This window comes from Jaculus jaculus, chromosome 3 (genome assembly GCF_020740685.1).
Source record: "Jaculus jaculus isolate mJacJac1 chromosome 3, mJacJac1.mat.Y.cur, whole genome shotgun sequence".
NCBI lineage: Eukaryota > Metazoa > Chordata > Mammalia > Rodentia > Dipodidae > Jaculus > Jaculus jaculus.
The window spans coordinates 164,598,551-164,626,463 of NC_059104.1; the positions used below are offsets into that span (position 1 = coordinate 164,598,551).

The 27,913-nt window shown below is 40.9% G+C and overlaps 1 protein-coding gene across 1 annotated transcript in view; it reads left to right on the forward strand.

The window, feature by feature from the left end:
* Positions 1 to 27,913, forward strand: part of Nars2 (asparaginyl-tRNA synthetase 2, mitochondrial) — a 107,448-nt gene that overhangs the window by 15,395 nt on the left and 64,140 nt on the right. The window contains exon 2 of the mRNA XM_045146528.1: positions 2,538 to 2,632. Within this exon, the coding sequence (XP_045002463.1) occupies positions 2,625 to 2,632 (8 nt within the window). The 5' untranslated portion in view covers positions 2,538 to 2,624. The remainder of the gene's footprint in view (positions 1 to 2,537; positions 2,633 to 27,913) is intronic.

Sequence of the window (27,913 nt, forward strand, 5' to 3'; positions counted from 1 at the left end):
AACTATAAGCACTGAAGAAAGTGAAGAAGATGAAACACACCTCTCATGCTCATGGATCAGGAGAATTGATGTGGTACCAAAAGCAATCTGTGCATTGAATGCAGTCCTCATCAAAAATGACAAGCCGGGCATGGTGGCGCATGCCTTTAATCTCAGCACTCGGGAGGCAGAGGTAGGAGGATCGCCTTGAGATCGAGGCCACCCTGAGACTCCATAGTGAGTTCCAGGTCAGCCTAGGCTAGAGTGACATCTTAACTTGAAAAAAAAATAATAATTCAGTAATATTCTATACATTCACTTTCTTAAAAATAATTCAGTAATATTCCTCACAGTACTAGTAAACACAATCCTTGAATTCATATGGAAACACACAGTACCAAGGATGCCTTATTTCAAATTATAGTACAGAACCATAGTAATAAAACATGGTACTGGCACAAAAACATAGGTAGTTCTATATTTTAGTCTGATTATCTGCTTGAAAATACTTTAGTGTATTATTATAAAAGCAATAAAACCAATCTTAAATCTTAAGTATGCAACAGAGAATGTAAGCTCATTTTCACAGACTTAGTGTCAAAAGCTAATGGAAACACATGAAATAAAGGTATGTTATTTAATTGGCTGCTCTAATACAAACCATGTATACGTGTGTGTATAAATGAGAAATATATTAGGAAAACTCCTAATTTTTTTTCATTTATTTTTGCAATGGCTTCTTTTTTTTTTATTTTTTTTTTTATTTTTTGAGGTAGGGTCTCTCTCTAGCCCAGGCAGACCTGAAATTCACTATGCAGCCTCAGGGTGGCTATGAACTCACCTCCTACCTTTGCCTCTCAAGTGCTGGGATTAAAGGTGTGTGCCACCACGCCTGGCTGTAACTTCTAGTTTTTTCAAACTTACTTTGATACTGCCCCTGAAGAGTTCTATACATTCACTTTCTTAAAAAAAAAAAAAAAAAAGATGCAACTTTATGGACTGGAGAGATGGTGCAGTGGTTAAAAAGTCCCTTGTCTACAAAGCCTAATGAACTGATTTTGAATACCCAGTTTCCATGTAAAAGCAGATACACAATATGGCACATGCATCTGGAGTTCGTTTGCAGTGGCTAGATGCCCTTGTGTGCCCATTCTCTCTGTCTCTGTTTGCACACTGTGAGTTCAAGGCCACCCTGAGACTACATAGTGAATTCTAGGTCAGCCTAGGCTAGAGTGAGACCCTACCTTGAGCCCTCCCTCCCCCCTGCAAAAAAAAATGGAAATGTGTTCAATAAATGGATAAAAGTGTTATCATTTTTATAAGTTATGTAATATTAAATTGCTATTTATAAATATAAATTTAAGGCTTAAAATAAAGGTTTAAAATGTTTTAAAAAATGTGTGACTAGGTGTCATAGTGTTTGACGGAGTTGGGGGAGTATATGCATTTAGTATAGACAGAAGTTTTTCTTTTTAATATTTTCAGTTTTGATCTTATTGAATCTTTAAATGAAGAACTTGTGGGTATAGAGATTGATTATAATTTGTTCATAAGTTTACAGTGTGTTTCTAAGAGTCTATATTAAATGCAAGCTTGGCATGGTGGCACATGCTTTAATCCCAGCAGTCCAGAGGATCATAGTGAGGTTAAGGCCAGCCTGGAACTGCAGATTGAGTTCTAGGCCAGCTGGTTTAGAGTGAGAACCTACCTCAAAAACAAAAAGTAGTATTGCTATCTTAATAATGACATATTCACAATGACAATAACACATATTAAGAGAGAGAGCAAGAGGTTGAGAGAGAGAATTGCTGTGCCAGGGCATCAGCTACCATAATCAAGCTCCAAATGTGTGTGCTGCCTTCTGTGCATGTGCGACCTTGCGCATGCATCACCTTGTGCATCTGGCTTATGGGATCTGGGGAGTGGAACATGGGTCCTTAGCATCACAGGCAAGTACCTTAACTACTAAGCCATCTCTCCAGCCTGATATAACACATATTCTAGAGGCTGTTCTCCTAAGAAAAGTAGGTCTTAATTATAGGCTAAACATTTGAAGAAATGGTGTAATTTTTCATCATTGAAGTTTATAATTCATAATCTCTTCCTTGGTTTTTTTCCCTTAATCCCTTAATCAAAATTTCTTTTGGGGGAAAATGTATTTTATGACAAAAGTGCTATGTCCTATACTGTATGTTTTGAAAATATATAGCAAACTTCTTTAATATTGGTACTTTTTTGTTTTCATTTTGTTTACTAGTCACCATCTCACTCTAGCCCAGCCTGACCTGGAACTCACTCTGTACCTTCAGGTTGGTCTCGAACTCACAGCAGTCCTTCTGCCTGAGCCTCCCTAAGTGCACCACCACACTTGGCCAGTGTTAGTAATTCCTAAGCTGGCATTTTCTCCTTTAGGTACATAGACTGCTTTTATTTTCATGATAAGAAAGTTTCCTCACATAGGCTTAATTTCACAGTGGCTTTTAGTTGTGGCTTGTATATAAATATAAAAAACAGCAAAATGTGTAATAGATTTTGTGGCTTGTGTTTTTTAATTACAGCCTTCAAGCAAAATAAAAGTGCCTAAGGAGAATTTCTTCAGTGTTCCTGCTTTCTTAACTGTCTCAGGACAACTTCATCTAGAAGTGATGTCAGGGTATGGATGTTTATATTCTCTTGCTTATTTTGGATCTGGTTTTGGAGACAGGGGAGTGTAGTGTTTCCTTTTCCAATGTTCAGACCTAAAAATTAAAGTTAGTCTGTATCACTAATCTACCAAAAGTAAATTTAGATTGCAGCCTGTGTTGATTTTTTTTTTTCAGTAAATAAAAGTAACACATGCTTTGTTAGATCCCTTAGCAAGTTTGTTAAGATCAAGTAAATTGTAGCTACTGTCAGACCTTTAGAATATCTTTTTATTCCATTTGGCCTTCTTTTTCTTAAAACCAGAGTTTGGTCAAGAAGTTCTTTAAAGTTCTGTTTCAATCTTCGGTCCTATGATTCTGTAGGTAATATCTTAATGCTAGCCAAACAAGCATTGAATTTGCTGTGTATATCTTTGTTTTCCCATATAGGGGTTGATACTTAAAAATATCATCAGAGGGCTGAAGGGATGGTTTAGCAATTAAGGCGTTTGCCTACAAAGCTAAAAGACCCAGGTTGGATTCCCCAGGACCCACATTAGCCAGATGCATAAGGGGGCACATGCATCTGGAGTTCGTTTACAGTGGCTGGAGGTCCTGGCTCACCCATTCGCTCCCTCCCTCCCTCCCTCCCTCCTTCCTTCCCTCCCCTCTCTTTGTCAAATAAATAAATATTTTTTTAAAGTCATCAGAAAATAGCTTAAGTGAAAAGAGGGGAATCTTTAGGTATTTCCCATTTTAAAAAAAAAATATTTATTTATTTATTTGCAAGCAGAGAGAAATAGAAGAGAGCAGGATGGGTGTACCAGGGCCTCCAACCAATGCAAATAGACTCCAGATGCATGTGCCACTTTGTGTGGTACTGGGGATTTGAACTTGAGTTGTTAGGCTTTGCAGACAACTGCCTTAACCATTGTGCAATTTTGCCAGCCCACCCATTGTTTTTCAAATGTGTGGATGGGAGAATGTAATAGAATAGATTATATGCTTAATATGTTCATATTTTACTGGCAGGATAGAAAGTCAGTGGTAGGCAGGCATGGTGGCACACACCTTTAATCTCAGCATTTGGGAGAAAGAAAGAGGTAAAAGGATCACTGTGAGTTCAAAGTCAGCCTAAGAGTACATAGTGAATTCCAGGCCAGCTTGGGCTAGAGTGAGACCCTACAGAAAGAAAAGAAAAGAATGAATGAATGAAAAAGGGAGGGAATGAGGGAAAGAGAAAGACGGAGGGAGGGAAGAAGGGAGAAAGACAGGGAAAGGAGAAGGAAGGAGGGAAGGGAGAAAGGGCGAGCAGGAAGGAGAAGGAAAGGAAAGGAAAGAAGAAAGAGGGAAGAAGAAGAAAAGGAAGAAAGGAAAGGAAAAAGAAGGAAGGAAAGAAAAAGTTATCTATGGTAATTTAAAGTCAATGGTGGTCTAAAAGTAATCTTGAAAACAACTGTATTTGCTAGGTGGGACAGCACATGCCTATAATTCCAACACTTGGGAGGTAGAGGCTTGGATCCCATAGCAAGAACCTATGTAAAAAGAACAAAAACAAAAGATAACATATATTTTACTTGACTAGTTCCTTTTATCATTAAGTCAGAAAGATGTTATTCAATAGTTCCAAATAATTGGCAATGTTATCAGGACACTGTGCAGAAAAAACTTTTGTCGTAATAGCTCTATGAAACCAGATTTGCAGACTTCTTGTGAGTTTATGTTTGTCAAAGTATAATTCAAAACAGTTTAAACAATCACTCATGCAAGTGTACGTGTTCCATTCATTAGTCACTAAGAGGCCAATGAAAAAGGCAATTTCAAGTCGGGTGTGGTGGCGCACGCCTTTAATCCCAGCACTCGGGAGGCAGAGGTAGGAGGATCGCCGTGAGTTCGAGGCCACCCTGAGACTCCATAGTGAATTCCAGGTCAGCCTGAGCTAGAGTGAGACCCTACCTCAGAAAAAAAAGAAAAAGGCAATTTCAAAGAGTAACTGAGGGCTCAGTGCTCATAGGCAGTTTTAAACAACTTGCTAAATAATATTTCTGTTAGTTACACACTGTTTGGTGTCCTACAGACCAATAGCAAGTAACCTCTGGGATAATTTCTTGTTCCTAAAAGAAATTATTTGCAGCTAAATAGGACAAAAGTTAATATGTAACTTCACTTAATCTAGGGTATTTCATTTATGGTTTATAGAATAATGGAATATACATGTTTGCCCTAAGTAATTAAACATCTTTTAAGACTGTCTAACTTTTGCTTTATATCCAAAGTATAGATAACCTTGTTTAACAACTTTTCAAGCTAGGCATGGCAAAGAATACCTATAATCCCAGCACCTAGGAAGTGGAGACCAGAGTATCAGGAATGCAAGCCCAACCTCATCTATATAGCAAGCCTGGGCTGTATGAGACCCTGTCTCTAAAAGCAAAAACCAACCTTTCAGTATTCATTTCTCTTATCTATAATGTTAGAGACAATATGGAAAAGGTGTAAGTTTACTAAATGCTTGTTTCTATATTGTGAAGCAACTAGTATATTAAACATGCCTCTTTCCCAGTGAAGTTCAGTGACCCATGAAGCACAGTGTCCAGAGAAATGTCAGAGAATTAAATTTAGAATATTGGGTTTTATATCTGTAGAGATTATATTAATAATGTCATTCAAATATTCCTCATTTAATATGTCTAGTTCTAGGACTGTTAACATGCAGAACATGTTTCTGATTACTCCAATAAGAAGTGGTTTGTATCCTTTCCCTCAGCTTTGTTTTTTGTTCAGTTTTATTTAAAAGACTTTTTAAATGGCATAAATGCAATTAAATCTAGAAGGTTAGTATTTTCCAAAAGAACCTCTATGTTACTTCAGTGGGCTATGATTCCTTTTAAAAGTTATTTTTATTTTTAAATAAATATTTTATTTTGAAATAATTTTTAGGTATATAGAAATGTTGCAAAGAGGGACTATTTTTATATACCCTCTGGCCAATGGCCAGTTCGCCCACATCTTCCATTAGTGTGTTACAATTGTTAAAACTAAGAACCCTAGGTCACTATATTGTGATTAACTAAATTCCAGGCTTTATTTGGATTTCACTAGCTTCGCTATTAATATCTTTTTCCAGGATTCAGTTCAAGACATCTAAGCCTTAGTGCCTTTTCCCCAGGTCTTTTCCCAGCTGTGGCTGTTTTCCATGATTTGCAGAATGTAACCCAGTCTGAATATTTCTTGTGATTAGACTGGGCTTTTGGAAAGAATGGCATAGAGTTGAAGTGCTGCTCTAATCACATTGTATCAGGAATGTGAGATGCCCAAGTGGTGATGCTAACTTCTGTTCTTGGATAAAGTCATGGTTGTCAGTTTCTCCACTGAATAAGCACTGTGTTCGGGAACTGAGTCGCTCAGTGTAGTCTCCTGTCACGGTGGATGGGGATTTGGGAAGGTGTAAGGAGTTGGAACTAACCAGAGTTGCTTGCAGGGAGGGAATACTGGAAATTGTTTATGAATGATATATACATTTTTATTTATTCAGTTATTTATATCAGAATGGACTACTTTATAGTTTAGGTTATAGTTGAGTATTGTGTTACTTACTTATTTAAATCACTTTATTTTTACTTATGAAAAACTAATGTCTATTGATTCATGTTTGACCTGCCCCCTTCCCTTGAATACTTTCATATTATCTCATAAACTACAGGATGTCCCAGATTTGTGCCTTTTGGTTTTGTTTCTTAGGTGTGTTTACTGACTTTATTATGACTATCCCTCCTTCCCTACTTTCCTTTTGTTGATAAATCTACATCATGATCCCCTTAAGTCTAATGTTCACATGAGAGTTCATTCTTAGTGTTGTAAAATCTGCATTTTGACAAATGTATAATAACATGTATCCACGATTATAGTATCCTACAGAACAGTCTCACTACGATTAAAATCTGTCTACTCCACCTAGTCATCCCTTCCTCCCAGTTCATGTGACAAGGGGTCACATGACATCTGGAGTTCGTTTGTAGTGGCTGGAGGCCCTAGCGTGCCCATTCTGTCATTCTCTCTCCCTCTATCTCTGTCAAGTAAATAAATAAAGAATGAAAAAAAAAAAAAAAACAAAGGAATGGGGAGATAACTCATTTGTTAAACTGCTTGCCTCACAAGTATGCGAACGTGAGTGCTGAGTGCTGGCACACACCTGTAAGCCCAGTGCCGGGGAGGCAGAGACAAGTCGGGGCTGGTTTGCTAAACATCTGAGGAAGTTGATTGTCCTCTGGCCTCCACATGCATGTATGTACCCCCATACCCAATTACATTTCTGACTTTTTTTTTAACATAGTGGCTTACATTACATCCCACAGAAAGATGAGTCCTAACCAGCGAATGCAACCATATATGGACGTAGTTTATGTAGACAAAATCATGTTAGACTTTGATTACACTATATTAGGGTGGGGCCCGAATTCTGACTAGTACCTTTGAAAGAGAAGGGAGATTTGGACATGGTATCAAACCTCTGCAGATAGAAAGACACAGAAACGGCCATATAAAGATAGAGATTGGAGTAATGGCCAGGACTGCTGGTAGCCACCAGAAACTAAGAAGAGACCAGAACGGGCTTTCCAAGGACCTCAGAGGGAGATTAGCACTGTAAACATCTTGATTTGGGGCTGCCATTCTCTACAGCTTAGAAAATAAAATTGTGTTTTCTTAAACCACTCAGTTTGTAGTAATTTGTTGTAGCCATAAGAAACTAATTGAACCTCAAAGAACATAGATCATCAAATACTTATGAGAGTTTTGGGTTTGTTTGATTGGTTGGTTGGCTTTGGTTTTTTAAGATAGGGTGTCATATATCCCAGACTGGCCTTAAACTTCTGATCCTCCTGCCACTATCACCTCAGAGTAGGGTTTCTGGCATGTACCTCCATCCCTGACATGGGATACTAATTTGTTGTTGTTGTTGTTTTGTTTTGTTTTTCAAAGTAGGGTCTCACTGTAGCTCAGGCTGACGTGGAATTCACTCTGTAGTCTCAGAGTGGCCTCAAACTCACAGTGATCCTCCTATCTCTGCCTCCTGAGTCCTTGGATTTAAGGTGTGCACCACCACGCCCAGCTAGGGATACTAATTTTTTATCAAAGAGTTTCAACTGTTTCACAAAGAAACTCAAAAATTAAAATTAGTTCTAATGGGTAATATTGAGAGTTGAATTATTATTCTTCCCCATAATAGATTACCATAGAAATGATTGAAGTTGATGCCAAAGCTTTTAAGCATTTATTTTATTTTATTTTATTTATTTGAGAGAGGGAGAAAGAGGCTGAGAGAGAGAGAGAGAACAGGTGTGCCAGGGCCTCTAGCCACCTCAGATGAACGCCAAACACAGGTGCCCCCTTACACATCTTGCTTTATGTGGGTGCTGAGGAATTGAACTTGGGTCCTTGGGCTTTGGGGGCAAGTGCCTTATGCACTAAGCCATCTCTCCAGCTTTTTTTTTTCTCTTTTTAGAGTGATTATTCTCGGGCTGGAGAGATGGTTTAGGGGTTAAGGTGCTTGCCCACAAAGCCAAAGGACCCATGTTTGATTTCCCAGCACCCCTATAAGCCAGATGCACAAGGGGTTGCATGTGTCTGGAGTTCGTTTGCAGTGACTACAGGTCCTGGTGTGCCCACTCTCTTTCTCACTCACTTTTTCTACCTGCCTACTTCTCTTTCTCTCTCAAATAAATATATAAATTAAAATAGAATATTTTTAAGAACAAAAAAATGGTTATGCTCTAGACATAGACCCCTGCACTATCACTACATGTGAGATGGAGGCATGAGGAGCAGGTAGCTAGGCCACCCTCAGCTACATAGTGAATTTGAGGCTAGCCTGAGCTACTTGAGACCCTGTCTCAAAAAAAATTACAGGCAGGGTGGCACATGCCTTTAATGCCACTCTTGAGAGGCAGAGGTAGAATTGCCATGAGTTTGAGGCCACCTTGAGACTACATAATGAACTCTACATCAGCCTGGGCTAGAGTGAGACCCTTCCTCAAAATACCATAATAAAAAAATGAAAAGTGGCTATGAGGTATTAGACATACTACTCAATGGAAGAGCACTTGTTTAGCATGTGCAAAGCTCTGGGCTCAATTCTCAGGCCTGTTATAAAAGATAAGGAGCTGAGAGACATCTCAGTAGATAAACCACTTACCTACCACACAAGCCTGAGTTTCTGAGTTCGGATCTCCAGAACCCATGTAGACTCCTGTAGCATCAGTGTCTAATCTCAGGGTGCCTATAGCAAAAACAGGAACGGGAGACAGGAACATGCTCCTCCCCTCCCCAAGCTTGCTGGCCAGCTATTCTCGTAATGCAGCCGTGCACAATGAGGAAACCTGCCTCAAGGTGGGAAGCAAAGTGTGACACCTGAGGTTGTTCTCTGACCTCCACATACCCACTGGGGCACGCGTGGGTCATCACTTACACACATGAACATGTGACAGAGCAGGAATTAGAACATGATTGTGTATTTTTAAACTGTGTGCATATATATGCATAGAAAAAGTCTGAAAAAAATGTATGCCGGTTTTAAACTAGTAAAATGGTAGGTGGTTTGTTTGTGGTGGTTTGTTTTTTTTTTTTTTTTTTTTTTTTGTAAACATGGTTGGTTGGTTTTGGTTTTTAGTTTTTGGATGTAGGATCTCACTCTGTAGCCTCGGGCTGGCCTCGAACTCACTGCGATCCTCCTGTCTCTGCCTTCCAAGGGCTTGGAGTAAAGGTGTAGACCAATACGCTTGGCTAAAACATAAGTTTTGTCTGGTATTATCTTTTTTCTGAGAGAGAAGAGAGAGAGAGAGAGAGAGAGAGAGAGAGAGTGTGTGGTGTATATGTCATGCTGTGGTGGTTTGATTGAGGTGTCCCCCATAAACTTAGGCGTTCTGAATACTAGGCTCCCAGCTGATGGAGATTTGGGAATTAACACCTCCTACCCTTATGGAGCTTCGCTTTGAGTCTGTAAGCCAAAATAAACCTCTTTTTATTCACAAGCTGCTCTTGAGTGGGTGGTTCCTACCAGCAATGAGAACCTGACTGCAACAGTAAAGTGGTATCGAGGAGTGGGATTGCTGCTAATCACCTGACTGTGTGGCTTTGGCCTTTTGGAGTTGATTTTCAAGAGGAATGTGGAAGGATTTGAAACCTTTGCCTAAGAGATGCTTTGCAGTGCTGTAAGTACAGCATGATGGACTATTGTGGTCAGAGCTGAAAGACCTGAATGTAGTAAGAACTATGGACTGTGAGGTTTGCCTTTTGAGGTTGAGAAAGAGCTTTGCTTGGACTGGGCTAGCAGTTAGTGTGAGAAGCTTGCTGTTATGCCCATGTCCTGAGAAGCTGTGCAGGGTTGCTCTGCATAGAAATGAACTAGAGTGAGCAGAGGGATATGGCACAGAAAGAAAAATCTTTGGGTGAACTGCTGCCCATTCAATTGCAATTCAGAGATTACAACCTTTGAGATTGGGCCAGCTGACCTGCACTGGGACAACAGGAAGAATGTACCCTCTTTTGAAGGGGCCTGAGTGCTCAAAGACAGTCATGGTTTTCCAAGTCTGCTTTATTCCCCCTGGATTAACAAATTGGCACCCTACCTGATATTGTGGAGTATAAGAAATGTAGGAAAGAGAAGGTCATTGAGTTTGTAATGCGGTCTTGTGTTTTGGAAATGGCCATGGGCAGTGTGAAGCAGGTTTGCTGGATGCCTACATGGAGACCCCATGGGGCCATGAGAATGAACCATGGATTGCAGTGGAGACCCACTGGAGATGCCGGGACCATGAGATGGCTGCCAAGGAAAGCTGCTGGCCCTGGATGAAGTTTCCCGGGATTGTGAGTAGTCTAGCTGCAGGGGCAGAATTGGAACTCCGGAGACTTGTTGCTGGTTAGTACTATCGAATTTGGAGATTTGTCACTGACTAGAGTTGTTGGACTTGAAGCTACAGAGTTTGGTGTTTGCCCTGGTTGTTTTAAATATTGTATTGACTGAATATTTCTGTGCTATATGCCCAGAGCCATCTTTAGCAATGTGAATGTTTATTCTGTTCCATTAAGGGTTTGGGGGTTTTTTGTTTGTTTTGTTTGTGTTATGGCTCAGTTAAAAGACCCTGGACTCTGTGAGGTAAAGAGCATGGCAAAGTTGGAGTAACAATCATGAGACAAATGTGAGTAGGAATACAGGGGCCTCATTGGGTTTGTTAGGGAGGGTGTCTGTGGAGCACTTCTACTTTCTACTTTGGTGGTGTCTACACAGATTTACACATGATGACAGAACTCAGTGCACAACTGCATGTAAGCCTGCAAAATCAATACAAGATCTATTAGTTGCACCAGTGTTGGTTTACTGGTTTGATAGTGTACTGTGGGTTTTTTGTTGTTGTTGTTGTTGTTGTTTTTCAGGCTTAATCCACTTTTATTTTTTTTCTGTATAAAACCCTTATGTGGTAGCCACAGCTGGAGCCTGGGTCCTCTGCACTGAGACTCTGGTGTGGGTTTTCACAAGATGGTCAGTGAATTCCTGGTAAGGAGACTTGGTGAACACAGTCTCTTTCCAGAGGTCGGGGGTCAAATAGCTGTAGGTCTTAGATATGGCGTCAAAAGTGGCCTTAGCAAAGTTGCCCAGGGTGGCAGTGCAGCCCCTGGCTGAAGTGTAGCAGTCATCAATACCAGCCATCATCAGCAGCTTCTTGGGCACGGGGGCAGAGACAATGCCAGTGCCCCTGGGGGCAGGGATAAGGCGCAGCAGCACAGAGCCACAGCGGCCTGTCACCTCACAGGGGACTGTGTGGGGCTTGCCGAGCTTGTTCCCCCAGGAGCCTCTCCGGACAGGCACAATGGAGAGCTTGGCCAAGATGATGGCCCCTCGTGGTTTTTATAAGATGATACCTGGGAGAAGAGTAACTAGGTTAAAGGTAAACACAAAGCCTTTTGTGTTATTTTCACACATTTTTGTTAATGTACATTTCTGTCATGTATTTTAAAAATTTTAAAATATGTATAAAGGTTAAAAAAAAGACCTTGGACTATGGGGATGTGTGAACATCATTGGAATTGATTAAAAACTATGGGGACTTTTAAAGTAGGATTGATGTGTTGCATTTTACATCATGTATGGTGTATTGTTGGGGGTGGGCTTATGGGTATTATAGCCAGCTCCCCCTTGCTAGTGTTTGGCACACTCTCCTGTCCCTGTTGTCCACCTGATGTTGGTCAGGGGGTGATTTCCACCCTCTGCTCATGCCATCATTTTCCCTGCCATCATGGAGCCTCCCCTCAAGCCTGTAAGCCAAAATAAACCTCGTTTTCCCACAAGCTGATCTTGGTTGGGTGATTTCTACCAGCAGTGTGAACCTCACTGCAACACATGCCCAGGTGTCATGCTCAGGAAAACATTCACCTCCTTTGAGACAAGGTTTCTTATTGGCCCAGAGCTGGCCAATTAGCTAGACTGGTTGGCCAGGGATCCTGCAGGTGTTACATTGTTTCTGCTTCCTCAGGACTGGTGTTACATGTGCCGCACCCAGAATTTTCATGTAAATTCTGGTGCTCGCTCTTCATGCTTGTAAAGCAAGCAGTTTACCAGCTAAGCTATGTCTTGACCGGGAGTGGTGGCGCACGCCTTTAATCCCAGCACTCGGGAGGCAGAGGTAGGAGGATCGCCGTGAGTTCGAGGCCACCCTGAGACTACATAGTGAATTCCAGGTCAGCCTGAGCCAGAGTGAGACCCTACCTAAAAAAAAAAAAAAAAAAAAAAAAAAACTATGTCTTGAGCCCAGCATTTTTGTAAGATTTTTAAAAACTAGTGTTTATTACTTTTATAATCATTTAAAAAAATGCTATTTCCATTTTGGTACAACAGGGCAATCAGTTTGTGCTTTGAGTTGCTCTCATTCAACTTGGATTAATCAGTTGGTTTGTGATTGGTATGAGTAATCCTTAGCTCATCCCCTTGGGTTATTTCATCACTTTGTATACTGAGCTGACAAGCCATGAAACATTCATGCTCAGGATGCTCTCATCCCATACAGTGGCTGTGATGAGAATGACAACATGAAAATGCCGAGTTAAACTGAGGTGTCCCTTATAAGTGAGGGTGAGACCAGCTTCCCATCTCTCACACAACTTTCTTAGTCTTTATCCACTTAATATTACTTAGATGCTTATCTGAACTTTCTTCATTTATACATGGTTTTTGACACCTTTTTAATTATGATTCCTGGCACATATTTTCACACAATTACTGTGTTCCAGTGTTATTCCTTACTTCATTAGACAGTCTTTATTTTGTACCTTCTCATTCTTGAAGGTTTACAAACTAGGACTTAACTCTTTCAGTCCCTCCATTTTTTCATAATTTCATAATTTTCCAACAGAAATTATAGTCTTCTTTCTCTGTTCTGTTGTATTGTATTCACCTATTTCATAATCTAAAGGAGGGAGTCCCTTTGGTTTTTAACTTGTAGCCAATTTGTAGCTTTCTTCATACATGTCTTTGTCTCAGATTATATGTGACATGTTTTATTTCTATATCCTCACAGTTCCCAGAAAATGGTAGATACTTAGCTTAAATATTATCAAATTGAATTTGTAAATTCTCATACTTTAAAAAAACTGTGTGCAGGGGGTTTATGTTCATGTGTGTGATTGTGTGGGTGAGTGCAGGCACACACTGTAGAACTTCCTTTGGGTCAGTGTTTGCCTCTCATCCTCATGTTGAGGCAGGATTCTCTCTCTGGATTCTGTATCTGCTGCTGTAGCCATGAGATTCTAGGAAATTTCTCCTGTCACTGACTCCTGTCTCTGTCAGCTTTCTGGGATTATAAAAGCCCATTGTGGCTTCTGGCTTTTTATATCGTGTCTGGAAATGGAGCTCCAGCTCAAGTAGCATATACTTGAGCCACTGAGCTATCTTCCCAGCCTTTCATTCTTTCTTTTGAGATAGATTTTCATGTCTCAGACTGGTCTCCAACTCACTGTGCAACTGAGGGGACCTCCTGCCTTAATTTCCCCATGCCCCATTATGAGGTTCCAAGGTTAAACCAAGGGCTGTGTGCATGCTAGCATGAAATAAATCCCCAGCCCAAGTGGTTTGTTTGGGTTTTTTTTTGTTTTTTTTTTTTTTTTTTTTTTTGGTTTTTTGAGGTAGGGTGTCACTCTGGCTCAGGCTGACCTGGAATTCACTATGTAGTCTCAGGGTGGCCTCGAGCTCATGGCCATCCTCCTACCTCTGCTTCCCAAGTGCTGGGATTAAAGGTGTGTGCCACCATGCCTGGTGCTTATTTTTTAAAAATTTTTATCTATTGCTTCTATAATTGGGCTCATATCATCTGGAGTTAATATGTAATCACTCCTTCTACTGTAATTCCCAAAACTAATGCTGCCATGAATCTGAGATACTGATCTGTTGTTTCATAATTATGCACAGATAATTCTGATGGCTCCTTGTGCTGAGCTTTTGATAGTGTAGCCTTGAAACACAGACATTATTTCTTTTAGTATATTAGGCTAAATATTCTCCCTGTTGAGATGGAAATGTGAATTAAGAGACTACTGGTGTCAGTGACTCAGAAGCTTCATTATCACCTTACAAGTTTCATTTTTTGCATGCTGTATCCACAGATGAGCATTGCAGGCCGATCAAGTGAAAGGGCTTTCTAGCAGGCTTAGGTAACTTGTTAGTGTTCCCAACAGTGTGAATGTTTGGATTAACCAGGGGTTGGGTGTTGCCATGTAAATTTAATGGAAGTAAATAGATCCCAAAGGTTATAAAGTTGGATCACTTACCTCTACTGGGTAAGAAGAAAAGTGAAATGCTGGAGAGATGGCCAACGTTCAGCAGGCAGAGGTAGGAGGATCACTGTGAGGTCGATGCCACCCCAAGACTACATAGTGAATTCTGGGTCAGTGTGGGCTAGAGTGAGACCCTACCTTGAAACCCCCCCAAAATAAAGTTATAAATATTCACTAGAAATTATTTGAAGTTTGAATTTTGATATTGGGCTACCAATATACAGTCAACACTCCAGTGATGTTGGTTAGCATTATCAAGCTGCAATTCAGATAGCTGTAGATTATGAAACATTCCCCGTAGAAGATGCAAGCCCACATCTGTTCATCCCAGACAGGGCTCAGATGGCTGACCAAAGTAACTTTGCAACAGTACCGGTTTGGTGAGCCAGTGAGTTTATTGGAGTTACAAAGCAGAGTAAGGGGCTGCTTACAAAAGCACTGGGAGGGCTGGAGAGATGGCTTAGCGGTTAAGCGCTTGCCTGTGAAGCCTGAGGGACCATGGTTCAAGGCTTGATTCCCCAGGACCCACGTGAGCCAGATGCACAAGGGGGCGTACGCGTCTGGAGTTCGTTTGCAGTGGCTGGAAGCCCTGGCGCGCCCATTCTCTCTCTCTCTGTCTATTTGCCTCTCTTTCCGTGTCACTCTCAAATAAATAAATAAAAATTAAAAAAAAAATTTAAAAGCACTGGGCGACTCAGAGGCAGCTGCGTCACTAAGCACAAGCCAGGGCCTCATGCCACTACAAGTGAACAGACACATGCACTACTTTTTGCATCCAGCCTATATGGGTATCCTAGAAATTGAACCCAGGCTAACAAACTTTGTAAGCAAGCACTGCTTTTTACTGCTGAGCCATCTTCCCAGCAATTCATTTTTGACTTAAAATATTTGAACCTAAGATACTTTGAACCTATGATGGTGTTATTGAGAGTTAATCTATTGCAAGTCAAGGAACATCTGTAATTTTGCTATTTGCTAGCCCCTTCTGCCAGCTATCTTTTTGCCTATTTACATCTAAAGTAATTACTGATAATGTAACACTTCCATCATTGTGCTATGTGTTTTCTACATGCCTATGAAAGTTTTTGTATAAAAATGCCTCATTTCTTTTGAACTGATTTAAAAAAAAATAGTTTTACTTATTTGCAGAGAGAAATAAAGACAGAGGGCTGGAGGGATTGCTTAGTGGTTAGGCCATTTGCCTACAAAGCCAAAGGACCCTGGTTTGATTCCCCAGGACCCAAGATAGCCAGATACACAAGGGGCACACAGGTCCTAAGTTTGTTTGCAGTGGCTAGAGGCCCTGGCATGCCCATTCTCTCTCCCTCTCCCACTTTCTCTGTCAAATAAGTAAATATAATTTAAAAAAATAGAGCAAATGGGCATTTTAGGGCCTCCAGCTAATGCATACATGTCCAGATACATGTTCCACTTTATTCATCTGTCTTTACATGGGTACTGGGGAATTGAACCTGGGTCATTAGACTTTGCAGACATGCGCTTTAACAGCTGAGCCATCTCTCCAGCGCTTGAATGGATTTTTAATAATGAAACATATAGGTTACCATCTTGTTTCCTTTTGTATGTTTTATATAACTATTTTATTTGTGGTTTACCCCCAGGGTTTACATTTAATATCCTAAAATCATAACACTCTTAACTTGAATTTTGTACATACAGAAGATCTTTAATAGCACTGATTGTTGTAAGACCATCTATTTACAGGATGTGAGGCAAAGTATTATTGGGTAAAAAAGAAGGAAAAGAAAGTGTTATACTGGGCCTGCCTCCTAGATTCTCAGAGTGCAGCCCTGAACTGTTGGGAGTGTCAGTTTTTATAGAAAAAGAAACAGGATAGGAGTTAAGCCATAAATCACAATTTACTTGTAACAGTTACAGCCAAAAAAGTAAAAAAGGAACCTGTTGGTCAGTTATAGGAAGTGCCCCCTGGGGGGTTGGAGGTAGGCCTGTGACCAGGAGTCCATCTTATCTTAAAGAGTTTAATCAACAATGCAGACCCCAGGAAACACTGTTCATCCCAGCAGAGCCTCTTGTTTACTGCCATTAGCAGAGCCTCCTGTCTGTCTGTCTGCCATCAACAGAGCCTCTTGTAAGGAAGTGACTTCTAGACTTCTCTAGGCTACTATAAAGAAATGTAGAGAAATTTAACATTTTGCTCTCTTTACATACAAAGATCTTTAATAGCAATGATTATTCCCCTTTTGATTATTATAACATAATGACTACTTATATATCATGTGCCCTAATATAAGCTGATAATTCTTTAAAATGCACTAGCCTCATACAGAAAACTATGGGTTTATAAACCAAAGTTACAATTACACAGCTTTTAAGTTGGTGATTTTGTTTTAATGTGTTCGTTTCATAAATCAGGTAAAAAAAAAAAAAATCCCAGTGCAGCTTTGTTTACCATTGTTGATATTTTGAATTCTTCACATAGTTTCATGTCACTATCTTGCTGCGTTTTGCCCTCAGGACTGCTTTGAGCCTGTCTTTCATGGCAGATCTAATGTAACAAACTCCTTCATCCTTTTCTTATTTTTTTAAATCTTATTTTATTTTCTCTCAATTTTTGAAAACATTTTCCATGATTATAAAATATATCCCATGGTAATGCCCTCCCTCCCCCGTCCTTTCCCCCTTGAAATTGAATTCTCCATCATATCCCCTCCCCATCTCAATAAGTCTCTCTTTTATTTTGATGTCATGATCTTTCCCTCTTATGATGCTTGTGTGTAGGTACTGTCAGGCACTATGAGGTCATGGATATCGAGGCCATTTTGTGTCTGGAGGGAGCACGTTGTTTTAGGAGTCATACCCTTCCTTTGGCTCTTACATTCTTTCCACCACCTCTTCCGCATTAGACTCTGAGCCTTGGAAGGTGTGATTGAGATGTTACTCGGTCCTCTAGTCGCTTCTTTCCAGCATTATGATACCTTCTGAGTCGTCCCAAGGTCACTGCCATCTGAAAAGAGAAGATTCTCTACCCAAAGTGTGAGTAGCATTAATATAAGGGTATGAATATTAAGAGAAGTTTGATAAGCATAGTATATACACTTATCCAGACATCAGCAGATGTTACATCCCTAGGGCTCATGACAACCCCTGTTTTAACTTTTCAGTATCAGGGATATATTCCCTCCTTGGAGCGGGCCTCCAGTCCAATTGGAGGGCAGTTGGTTTCCACCATGACAGATGTGCCACTATTGCACCCGTTGGCTCATTTGGCATGGCTGGCCAATTATAAGGCTTGTAGTGTCCACTGTTGAGTATCTTCACTGGTGTTATCTCTTTCCCCCATTGAACTGTATGTAGAATGGCTTCTCCCAGCTTTCTGTTGGCTGGTCTACATGGAGGAGGTTATCAGCTCAGTTCCAACAGGACTTCTCAGTGGCCTTGCAGCCCAAGTATGTGTAATCTTCAGCAATAGGGTCTTACCATCGATTCCTGATGGGGAACCAAGGGCCTCGGCAATGGCCTATAATGTTTTGGGGGCATCAGGGACCTCCCTGGCCAACAACTCAATGGAAGGTATCCCATCCCTGGCACTGAAAATTTTCTGGCAATGATCTACGGCTCCTGTCCAAAAATCAGAGGATTCCATATGATTTATTTATATCCTCTTAGATTGTGATTAGTCCTCCCTCCACCTTTCCTTTACTCAATCTCCTCCCCTGACCTCACTTTGGGCCTTTTCATCCCCATTAATCTATTCTTCTACTTACATATATACAATACCAACCTATTAAGTACCCTCCTCCCTTCCTTTCTCTTCCCTTTGATTCATCTTTTCTTGATTTGGTAATGTCTTAATTTCTTCTTACCTTTTTATTTTATTTTTATTTTTCAAGGTAGGGTTCTGCTCTAGCTCATGCTGACCTGCACTACACCATGTAGTCTCAGGCTGGCCTGGAACTCAATGATCCACCTACCTCTGTCCTGAGTGCTGGGATTAAAGGTGGGTGCCACCATGCCCAGTCTCTTTTTACTTTCTTTTTATTTTATTTTATTTTAGTTATTTTTTTTTTTTTTTTTTTGGTTTATCGAGATAGGATTTCCTACTAGCCCAGCCTGGGATGACCTGGAACTCACTCTGTAATCTCAGGGTGACCTCAAACTCAAGGCAATCCTTCTACCACTACCTCCCAAGTGCTTGGATTAAAGACCCCACACCCAGCTCTCTTCTTACTTTTTTTGTTTGTTTTTGTTTTTCGAGGTAGGGTCTCACTCTAGCCCAGGCTGACCTGAAATTCACAATGTAGTCTCAGGGTATCCTCAAACTCATGATGATCCTCCTATCTCTGCCTCCCAAGTGCTGGGATTAAAGACATGCGCCTCCACACCCGGCTCTTCTTACTTTTGAATGACAATTTTTGCCAGATACAGGGTACTTGATTTATAGTTTTCTTTTTATACTTTAAATTGAAAAACCCATTGTCTTCTAGTTCTAAGGTTTCTCATGAGAAATCTGGAGGTAATCTTATTGAAGATCCTTTGTATGCACTGAGCTGCTTGCAAGATTTTATCTTTGTCTTTGACCTTTTTAAAAATATTTTTATTTTCAAGCAGAGAGAGATAGAAATGGGCATGCCAGAGGCCTCTGATTGCTACAAAGGCAGTCCACATGCATGTACCACTTTGTGCCTCTGGCTTTACATGGGTACTAGGGAATCAAACCAGGGACATTTGGGTTTTCAGGCTAAGTGCCTTAGCCATGGAGCCATCTCTCCAGCCCTGTCTTTGACTTTTGAAAGTTTGATTGCAATGTGTGTCTCAGTGGGTTGAATGATTTATAATCATGCTTTTTGTTGCAGTCAAGTTCACCTTGCTGGTAGAAATCACACCTGGCTGTCATTTTGTGACTTTCCACACAAATCCTTTTAGTTCCTTGTTCAGATACAAGATAGCAAAAGTTTTCTTAGAATAGATCTTACTTGAAATGTGTTTCAGGGACAGTTTCTGTTTTTGTTTTGTTTTTCTTCAAATGATTCATGCTATCTTTCTTTGTATACTTTGTGAAATTTTGGGGGAAATTGAGCGTTTGAAATTAATAATGTAAGAATTCTGAAATTAAAAGTTTCCCTTTTCCTTGGAGTTTGCTGTTTTTGTTTATTGTTCTAGTCATTGTGTGGGCTGTCAAGCATCAGCCTGAGATGTAAACTTAAGGTCTTCCTAGGCTTGAATCATTTCCTGGGTAGGCGTGATCACTTTCTAAATTTTCCCTCAGATGCAGTTGAGTTTGAATGTCCTGGTCTCTTAGTATCTGCCTCCCAAAAGGGAAAGTAGGAAAATCCAAAGGAAAGAAAGAGCTGTGACCCTTTAAATCCCTAGAAGTCCCATCAAAAAGGGGGCTTGCAGCAGTTGAAGGTGCAGCAGCAATAGCCATCTGTCCCTTTGTGTCTCTCTCTGATCAGAGCAGACAATCAGCAATCCAAGTCCCCAGTGTTTAGAGGGCAGGGTACTTTTTGCCCACCCTGGCTCCGTGTGCCTCCAGGCTGGGAGTGGGGAATGGGTAGCTGTTACTATGCTAGGAGCTAAGATTTTAAGATATAGATAGGCCCTTCAGCTGCTATATGTATTTTCTCTTGGCCATTGTGATTTGTAGGCTTGAAGTGCTTCTGTTCCTTTCACTTATTCATCAGTCTAGTCTAGTTAGGAGAAACATGTTAACTAAAGCTTTGGAAAAATCTGCACCAGAAAATACATTAACCAGCTTGGAAGGTTATTGTACTGAGTACATTGAAATGTTTTACAGTATCCTTAATTATGTGAAAGTGAATATTCATCTTGCATTTTCATGTAATATGTATGAAAGATTTTCTTTTGGTATTTTAAAATTGTTTTAAATCAAAAATTTAAATACAGGGCTGGAGAAATGCCTTAGCAGTTAAGGTGCTTGCCTGGGAAGCCTAAGGATACAGGATTGATTATCCAGTACCCAAATAAGCCAGATGTACAAGGTGGCACATGTGTCTGGAGTTGTTTACAATGGCTAGAGGCCCTGATGCACCCGTTCTCTGTGTGTGTGTCTTTCTCTCCTTGAAAATAAATAAAATATTTTTTAAAATTAAATGCATCTTTAAATTGTTCATTTATTATAGAAACTATTGACATATTGATATGCTGTACTTTACTTCACTGGAATCTACCCTAACAGCCTTGGAGAAATAATAGGGCAGAGCTGGTGTCTAAATAACTTAATACATAACTTCAGACTGGTTTCCTGAAGTAATTATTCTCTTTTACATGCCCAGCAGCAGTGGATGAGAGGGGGTGAAAGGAATATTGATAATTATTCTAGAACAGTCAACACAAAATAGGTTTGTTCTGGACAGTATAGGTCTAAAGTTGATGACTAACAATGCATTAAATATCTGCCTTCAATCATGTTTATATTCTTTTAGGGAACCACTTAACAAGAATACCCTAAAGACAATAGTAGAAATGTTGTAAGAAAAGTTACAGAAACTTAGTTTTCTTTAATATAAAATAAACTTCCAAGCCGGGCGTGGTGGCGCACGCCTTTAATCCCAGCACTCGGGAGGCAGAGGTAGGAGGATCGCTGTGAGTTCAAGGCCACCCTGAGACTCCAGAGTGAATTCTAGCTCAGCCTGGGCTAGAGTGAGACCCTACCTCAAAAAAACCAAAAAAATAAAAATAAAAAATAATAATAATATAAAATAAACTTCTGTTTTTGTTCCTTTAGAAAAAAAATTGCTAATAAAAACATTATGGTTGATTTTTTTTTTTTTACCAGTAAATGCTAATAAAAAATTAGTTTAGAACCTGAGAGATGGCTTAGCAGTTGTTACAGTCAGGTGTGCATTACTGGCAGAAATCACCCAACCAAGAGCAGATTGTGGGGGACAAAGGGTTTATTTTGGCTTACAGACTCAAGGGGGAAGCTCCACAATGGCAGGGGAAAACAATAGCATGATCACAGGGTGGACATCACTTTCTGACCAACAACAGCAGCAGGAGAGCGTGCCAAACACTGGAGTGGGGAAACTGGCTGTAACACCCATAAGCCCACCCCCAACAATACGCTGCTTCCAGGAGGCGTTAGTTCCCAAATCTCCATCAGCTGGCAACCTAGATTCAGAACACCTAAGTTTATGGGGGACACCTGAGTTAAACTACCATAGCAGTTAAGAAGCTTATCTGTGAAACCTAAGGATGTAGGTTCAGTTTCCCAGGACCTACATAAACCACATGCACAAGGTGGCGCATGTGTCTGGAGTTTGTTTGCATCAGCTGGGGCCCTGGGGCCCCATTATCTCCCCTCCCCACCCTCTGCCTGCACCTCTCTGTCTCAAGTAAAAATTTTTTTTTAATTTAAAAAGTGTTTACACTTACATTTGTTATTATCAACATTTTGTTTCTTTTTGAAATTCTTTATTCATTCATTTCTTATTTGCACTTGTTTGTGCCAAAGTCTCTTGCCACTAAAGTTGAATGCCTGCCCTGCTTTATGGAAGTAGCTCAGAAACTGGACCTGTGCCAGCAGGTTTTATAAGCAAGACCTTTAACCATTGAGCCATCTCACCAGGCCCACATCTTTTATTTATTTTGATGTAACTCTGAAAACATTAATGTATTGCCACTTGAAGCAGGTACATGCAGTAGATAAACATACGCATCTTACAAACTTTATAATTAGGAGATAGTGCAAAACTCTAGCAAGCCTTAGTTCACATTTTATTCTTCAAAACACCTTTATTGACACCTGTTCTTTATTTCTGAAACATTCATTAGTTTACATAGCTTCTTCTCCTGAATAATTCTAAGCTTGCTTTCTTTTTTTTTTTTTTTTTGGTGGTGGTTTTTCAAGGTAGGGTCTCACTGTAGCCCAGGCTGACCTGGAATTCACTATGGAGTCTCAGGGTGGCCTCGAACTCACGGCGATCCTCCTATCTCTGCCTCCTGAGTGCTGGGATTAAAGGCGTGCGCCACCACGCCCAGCTTCTAAGCTTTCTTCGTGATTCATCTTTAAGACACTGGCAGGAAGTTTAATAAAAAAGAAAGAAAAAAATGTTCAGTTTTTAGACAATCCCATATGAGTGCATATGGGTGAGAGAGAGAGGAAGAGAGAGAATTGGCATGCTAGAGCTTCCAGCCACTATAGTCAAACTCTAGATGTGTGCACAACCTTGTGCACATGTGCAGTCATGCACACTTGTGTCACATGTGCATCTGGCTTGCGTGGGACCTAGAGAGTCAAACATGGGTCCTTAGGCTTCACAGGCATGCTCTAACTGCTAAGCCATCTCCAGACCAAGTAAAAACATTAAATGCCAGCCTACTTTAGTACAGAATTTTCTCAACTACTTCCTTGCATACCTCTAACTAAAATAGGGTTTTGATTTGATAATATTCCTATTGCATCTGTAACTGTAGAGGTTTGAGTATAATTTGGAAATTTGGAGATAAGTAGTTTAACCCAAAGCCCCTGCACTTTTCTTACAGGTCATGTCATGATTCATATTGTTAAGAGTATTTATCTTTAGTATTCATGTGAACAACATTTACGAACAGTGTTTCTTTGTATCATTTAAAAACCTATTTGTAAAGCCAAACCAGAAGGTAGGCTTAAAGGTTCCTGATCAGGTTGCCAGAACTCCGGGAGAACAACAGGTCCACTGTCAGCTCCAGAGATGATGAATGAGACGGTTAAAGGGTTTCCCAGCTCTGAGAGTTTTGCATGCGAACATGTTGGGAAAGACAGCAAACCTGCAAGCATGGCTTCCTGAATAACCCTTAGGTGTGCGTCCTGTGAACCAGAGCAGCAGTGTCACAAACACAAAGTAGAGCTTGTGTTCTCTAAAGGCAGTAGATACAGGAGAGGGCAAAAGAGCCAGCAATGTCTGGCATATGACAGTGCAATATTTGTGCGGGGGAATCCAGAATGTGTGTCAGTAGGCCCTGCCCTACCTAAATTCAGAAGCTCTACCCAACAGTCCTGTGCTCCATTAACATCTTTTCCTCATGACCAGTGTTAGAGTCCCCCCACCCCCACTACCCTGAGTTGATCATCATCTGCATTTGCTGAGGTTTCAACTGTACTTCAGTGCTGGACAGAGTTCACTCCAGTGACACAACTGTGCTGCGTTTGCAGCGTCCTGTGAGGAAGCCCCTAACCATGGCCGCCACTAGCACATGTGGTATGGCTCGTGTGAATGGCTCGTGTGACCACCAAAGTTCAGGGAACGACATTAGTCTTAATTTTATTTACCTCTAACTAGTTTAAATGCAAATAGCTATGTGTGACAATTGTCTGCTATGCTGAGCAGTGAAGACCTGGTTGGCCACCGCCCAGAGTGCAAAGCACTGATAGACAGCATTTCCACCATGTGCAGGTCGGAGGCTGCTCTTGCCTACTGGCTGGGCAGATGTGAGGAGCAGGTATGTGTTAAGTTTTGTTGAATCCAGTCAGGTGGGAAGCCATGGAGTTCAGGAACTGCGTGGTAGCCTGGCTGGTGCCTTGGGTGCTTCTGCCAGTGCATTCCCGTTGCTTTTATGCTTTTGCCACTTTTTTGCATTAGTCTGTTCATTCTGCCTATGTTGAGCATCTAAATATTGTGCAGACGCAAAATAGGTACAAAGGTCAGGTATATGTAGTCAACATCAGCCCCCTCCTAAATTGTTTGATTTCCCTAGTGTCCTGGGATATAACTTTCCTAGTCCTATCCCTTCCCCTTTCCTAGCCCTTGAGAACTAGCTGCCATTGATAGTTTTCATTGTTCCCTTTATTTATTTGTATTGTATGTTTCTTTATGCAGTATATGTCTGTTGCAGTCAGGTTCACGTTGCTGGTAGAAATCACCCAACCAAGAGCAGCTTGTGGGGGAAAAGGTTTATTTTGACTTACAGACTCGAGGGGAAGCTCCACAATTGCAGGGGAAAACAGCATGAGCAGAGGGTGGACATCATCCCTGTCCAACATCAGGTGAACCATAGCAACAGGAGAGTATGCCAAACACTAGCAAGGGGAAACTGGCTATAACACTCATAAGCCCACCCCCAACAATACACACTCCCTCTAGAAGGCATTAATTCCCAAATCTCCATCAGCTGGGAACCTAGCATTCAGAACACCTAAGTTTATGGGGGACACCTGAATCAAACCACATTCCACCCCTGGCCCCCATAAACTGATAACCATACATGATGTAACATGGAATGTATCTATCCCACTTTAAAAATCCCCATAGTTTTTATCAATTCCAATGATGTTCATACATCCCCATAATCCAAAATCTTCTAACTGAGCCAATACCAAAAAATCCATAATGGCACAGAAGTAACATTCACACTGCAAAAGATGGCATTGGGCATAGCAAAGAAACATTCAACCAATACAAGATTTAAACAGGGCAAACATTAGACTCTGTAGCTCCAAGTCCAACAACTGTAGTCAGTGACAAATCTCCATGTCTGGTAATTCTAGCCAGCAGCAAGTCTTTGAAACTCCAATTCCACCCCTCCAGCTAGGCTACTCACAGTCCTGGAAAACTTCATCGGGGCTGGTCGCTCTGATTAGTAGCAATCTCGTGGTCCCAGCATCTCTACTGTGTCTCCACTGCAATCCGTGGTTCATCCTCACAGTTCCATTGTGTCTCCATGCAGGCATCCAGCACACCTGCTTCACACTGCCCATGACCATTTTCAAAATATAAGACTATGTTGCAAACTCAATGACCCTTTCTTTCCTGCATTTCCTATACTCTGCAATACCAGGTAGGGTGCCAGTTTATTAATCCAGAGGGGAATAAAGCAGACTTGGAAAAACATGACTCTCTTCAAGCACTCAGGCCCCTTCAAAAGTCTATATTCTTGAAAATACTTAGTAGCAGAGGCCAGTAAGTTAAAAAGGAGACATAAAGGGTAGAGAAAGGAAGGGAGGAGGATACTTAATAGGTTGATATTGTATATATGTAATTACAATGATTGTAATGGGGAGGTAATATGATGGAGAATGGAATTTCAAATGGGAAAGTGTGGGGGTGGGGAGGGAGGGAATTACCATGGGATATATTTTATAATCATGGAAAATGTTAATAAAAATTTTTTAAAAAAAGTCTACATTCTTTCTGTTGCCCCAATGCTGGTCAGCTGGCCCAATCTCAAAGGTTGCAATTGCTCAGGTGCAGCTGAACAGGCAGCAGTTCACTGAACGATTGTTTTTTCTGTGCCAAATCCCTCTGCTCACACCAGTTCATTTCTACACAGAGCAACCCTGCAAAACTTCTCAGGACATGGGCATAAGAACAAGCTTCCCACACAAACTGCTAGCCCAGTCCAGGCAAAGCTCTTTCTCACCCTCATAAGCCAAACCTTACAGTCCATAGTTCTTACTGCATTCAGCTCTTTCAACTCTGACCAGACTAGTCCATCAAGCTGTATTTACAGTACTGCAAAGCATCTCTTAGGCAAAGGTTTCAAATCCTTCCACATTCCTCTTAAAAATCAGCTCCAAAAGGCCAAAGCCACACAGTCAAGCGTCTAGTAGCAATCCTGCTCTTTGGTACCATTTTACTATTGCAGTCAGGTTCACGTTGCTGATAGAAATCACCCAACCAAGAGCAGCTTGTGAGAAAAAGAGGTTTATTTTGGCTTACAGACTCGAGGGGAAGCTCCACAATAGCAGGGGAAAATGGCAAGAGCAGAGTGTGGACATCACCCCCTGGCAAACATCAGGTAGACCATAGCAACAGGAGTGTGCCAAACACTGACATGAGGAAACAGGCTATAACACCCCTAAGCCTGCCCTCACCAATACACTGCCTCCAGGAGGCATTAATTCCCAAATCTCCATCAGTTGGGAACCTAGCATTCAGAATACCTTAAGTTTATGGGGGATACCTGAATCAAGCCACCACAATGTCTTTTATCATAATATTCTTAAATTATATCCATATTGTATAATGTATTCATTTTCTCTACAATAGAGCATTCCATTGTGTGAATATGCCACAGGCTATTTATCTGTTTTTATTACTGATGAATATTTTCCCTGTAGTATTTGGCTAGTATGTGCCATATAGCTGTGAAATCCTTGTGTCACTTGGCATACATACAGGAGTTCAGGGTTCAAAGGGACTCTGAGCTGTGTGCTGTTCTGCCAGTGTCCTTGTTCTTCCTCCTTTGCCCTCCTTCCCCTCCCAATGCCTCTTCCTAACTCTTCTCTCTGTTCTTTCCCTCTACCTCCAGTTAGTGTGTGTGTGTGTGTGTGTGTGTGTGTATTGCATTTCTGTAGCACCTGCAAGTCACCTGTGTAAACAAACCTCAGTTTGATTTGAATAATACTCTTTTCTGTTGAGAATAGTAATACTCTTTTCTGTTGAGAATATTAGAAAAATTTGGTTTCATTATAGCCTGTAGGTAAATCGTGCCATTCTTATGAAATAACACCTTTTGTGTCAACAGATATGCCTTTAACTTATATTTAAAAGTGGTAAATGGTTCCTCAATTCTGCCTGAGAATATCCTCACAATTTCTTTTAAAATTACAGATACATCAGCTCAGCACATCCCATCTCAGAAAATCAGCTTTAGTTGTCTGAGGGTAGGAATGGGCAGCAGTACATTTTCCTAAAGAACTGTGTGGTGGTCCACTGTGCAGCCAAGGTTAAAAACACTCTAGAACGTTCTAAACATGCAGTCCTTAGTAGCAGCATCACCATCACCCAAGGACTTGCAGAAGTGTGGCTGTTCAGGCCCACCTAGTCCTAGGGAAGCGGGGCTGGTATCTGGTGGGCTCAGCAGGAGTTTTATCAATTGTCAGTCTAATGTATGCTGGAAGCTTGAAAATCCATCTTCTAGACCAGCTAAGTGTTATCACAAAAGCCTCCTTTTTCTCAAGTCCAAACCTCTAGGTTCCAGGGTGGCTCTGGACCTGAAAGAGGCTGAAGGAAATAGAGCAAAGAAACACGCCCCAAGAGAAAGCTTGGCTTAGCTATGCCCCTGAGCAAAAGTGGCTGTAGCTAAAAAGAGCTAGAAAATCCAGGATGGGTACCACTTTCTTAAATCCTAAAATGAGATGCAAAATGTGCTGATTAATCATCGGTGCCTATGACTGTCCTATTCTTCTAAGAGGCTCTAGGTGGAGGGAAGACTAAGGCAGAAAAGAGCAGCTATGAGAGGCCAGGAGTGGGGATAGCAAGTAACTGCTGGTGGGAGAAAGGCGAGGCAGGACAGCTCATGGCCAGTGCTTTTACACCTGGTTCTGTTCTCTTCCACAGCCTCTGAGCACAACTATGTCAGAAAGAGCCAGTTTCTGTCTAAATAGTTGATGTGCTGCTTGAGAACTAGCTGCCATCAATATTTTTGCTCTCTTACCCCTTCCTGCATCCCAGTGCTGTGTCTGAATTCTGTTGGGGATTAGCACATGTTGTAGCAAATCAATTGTTTACTTGACAAATATTTGTCTAGTTCACAGGCTGAAGATACCACAGTAAAATAACAACAAAAAA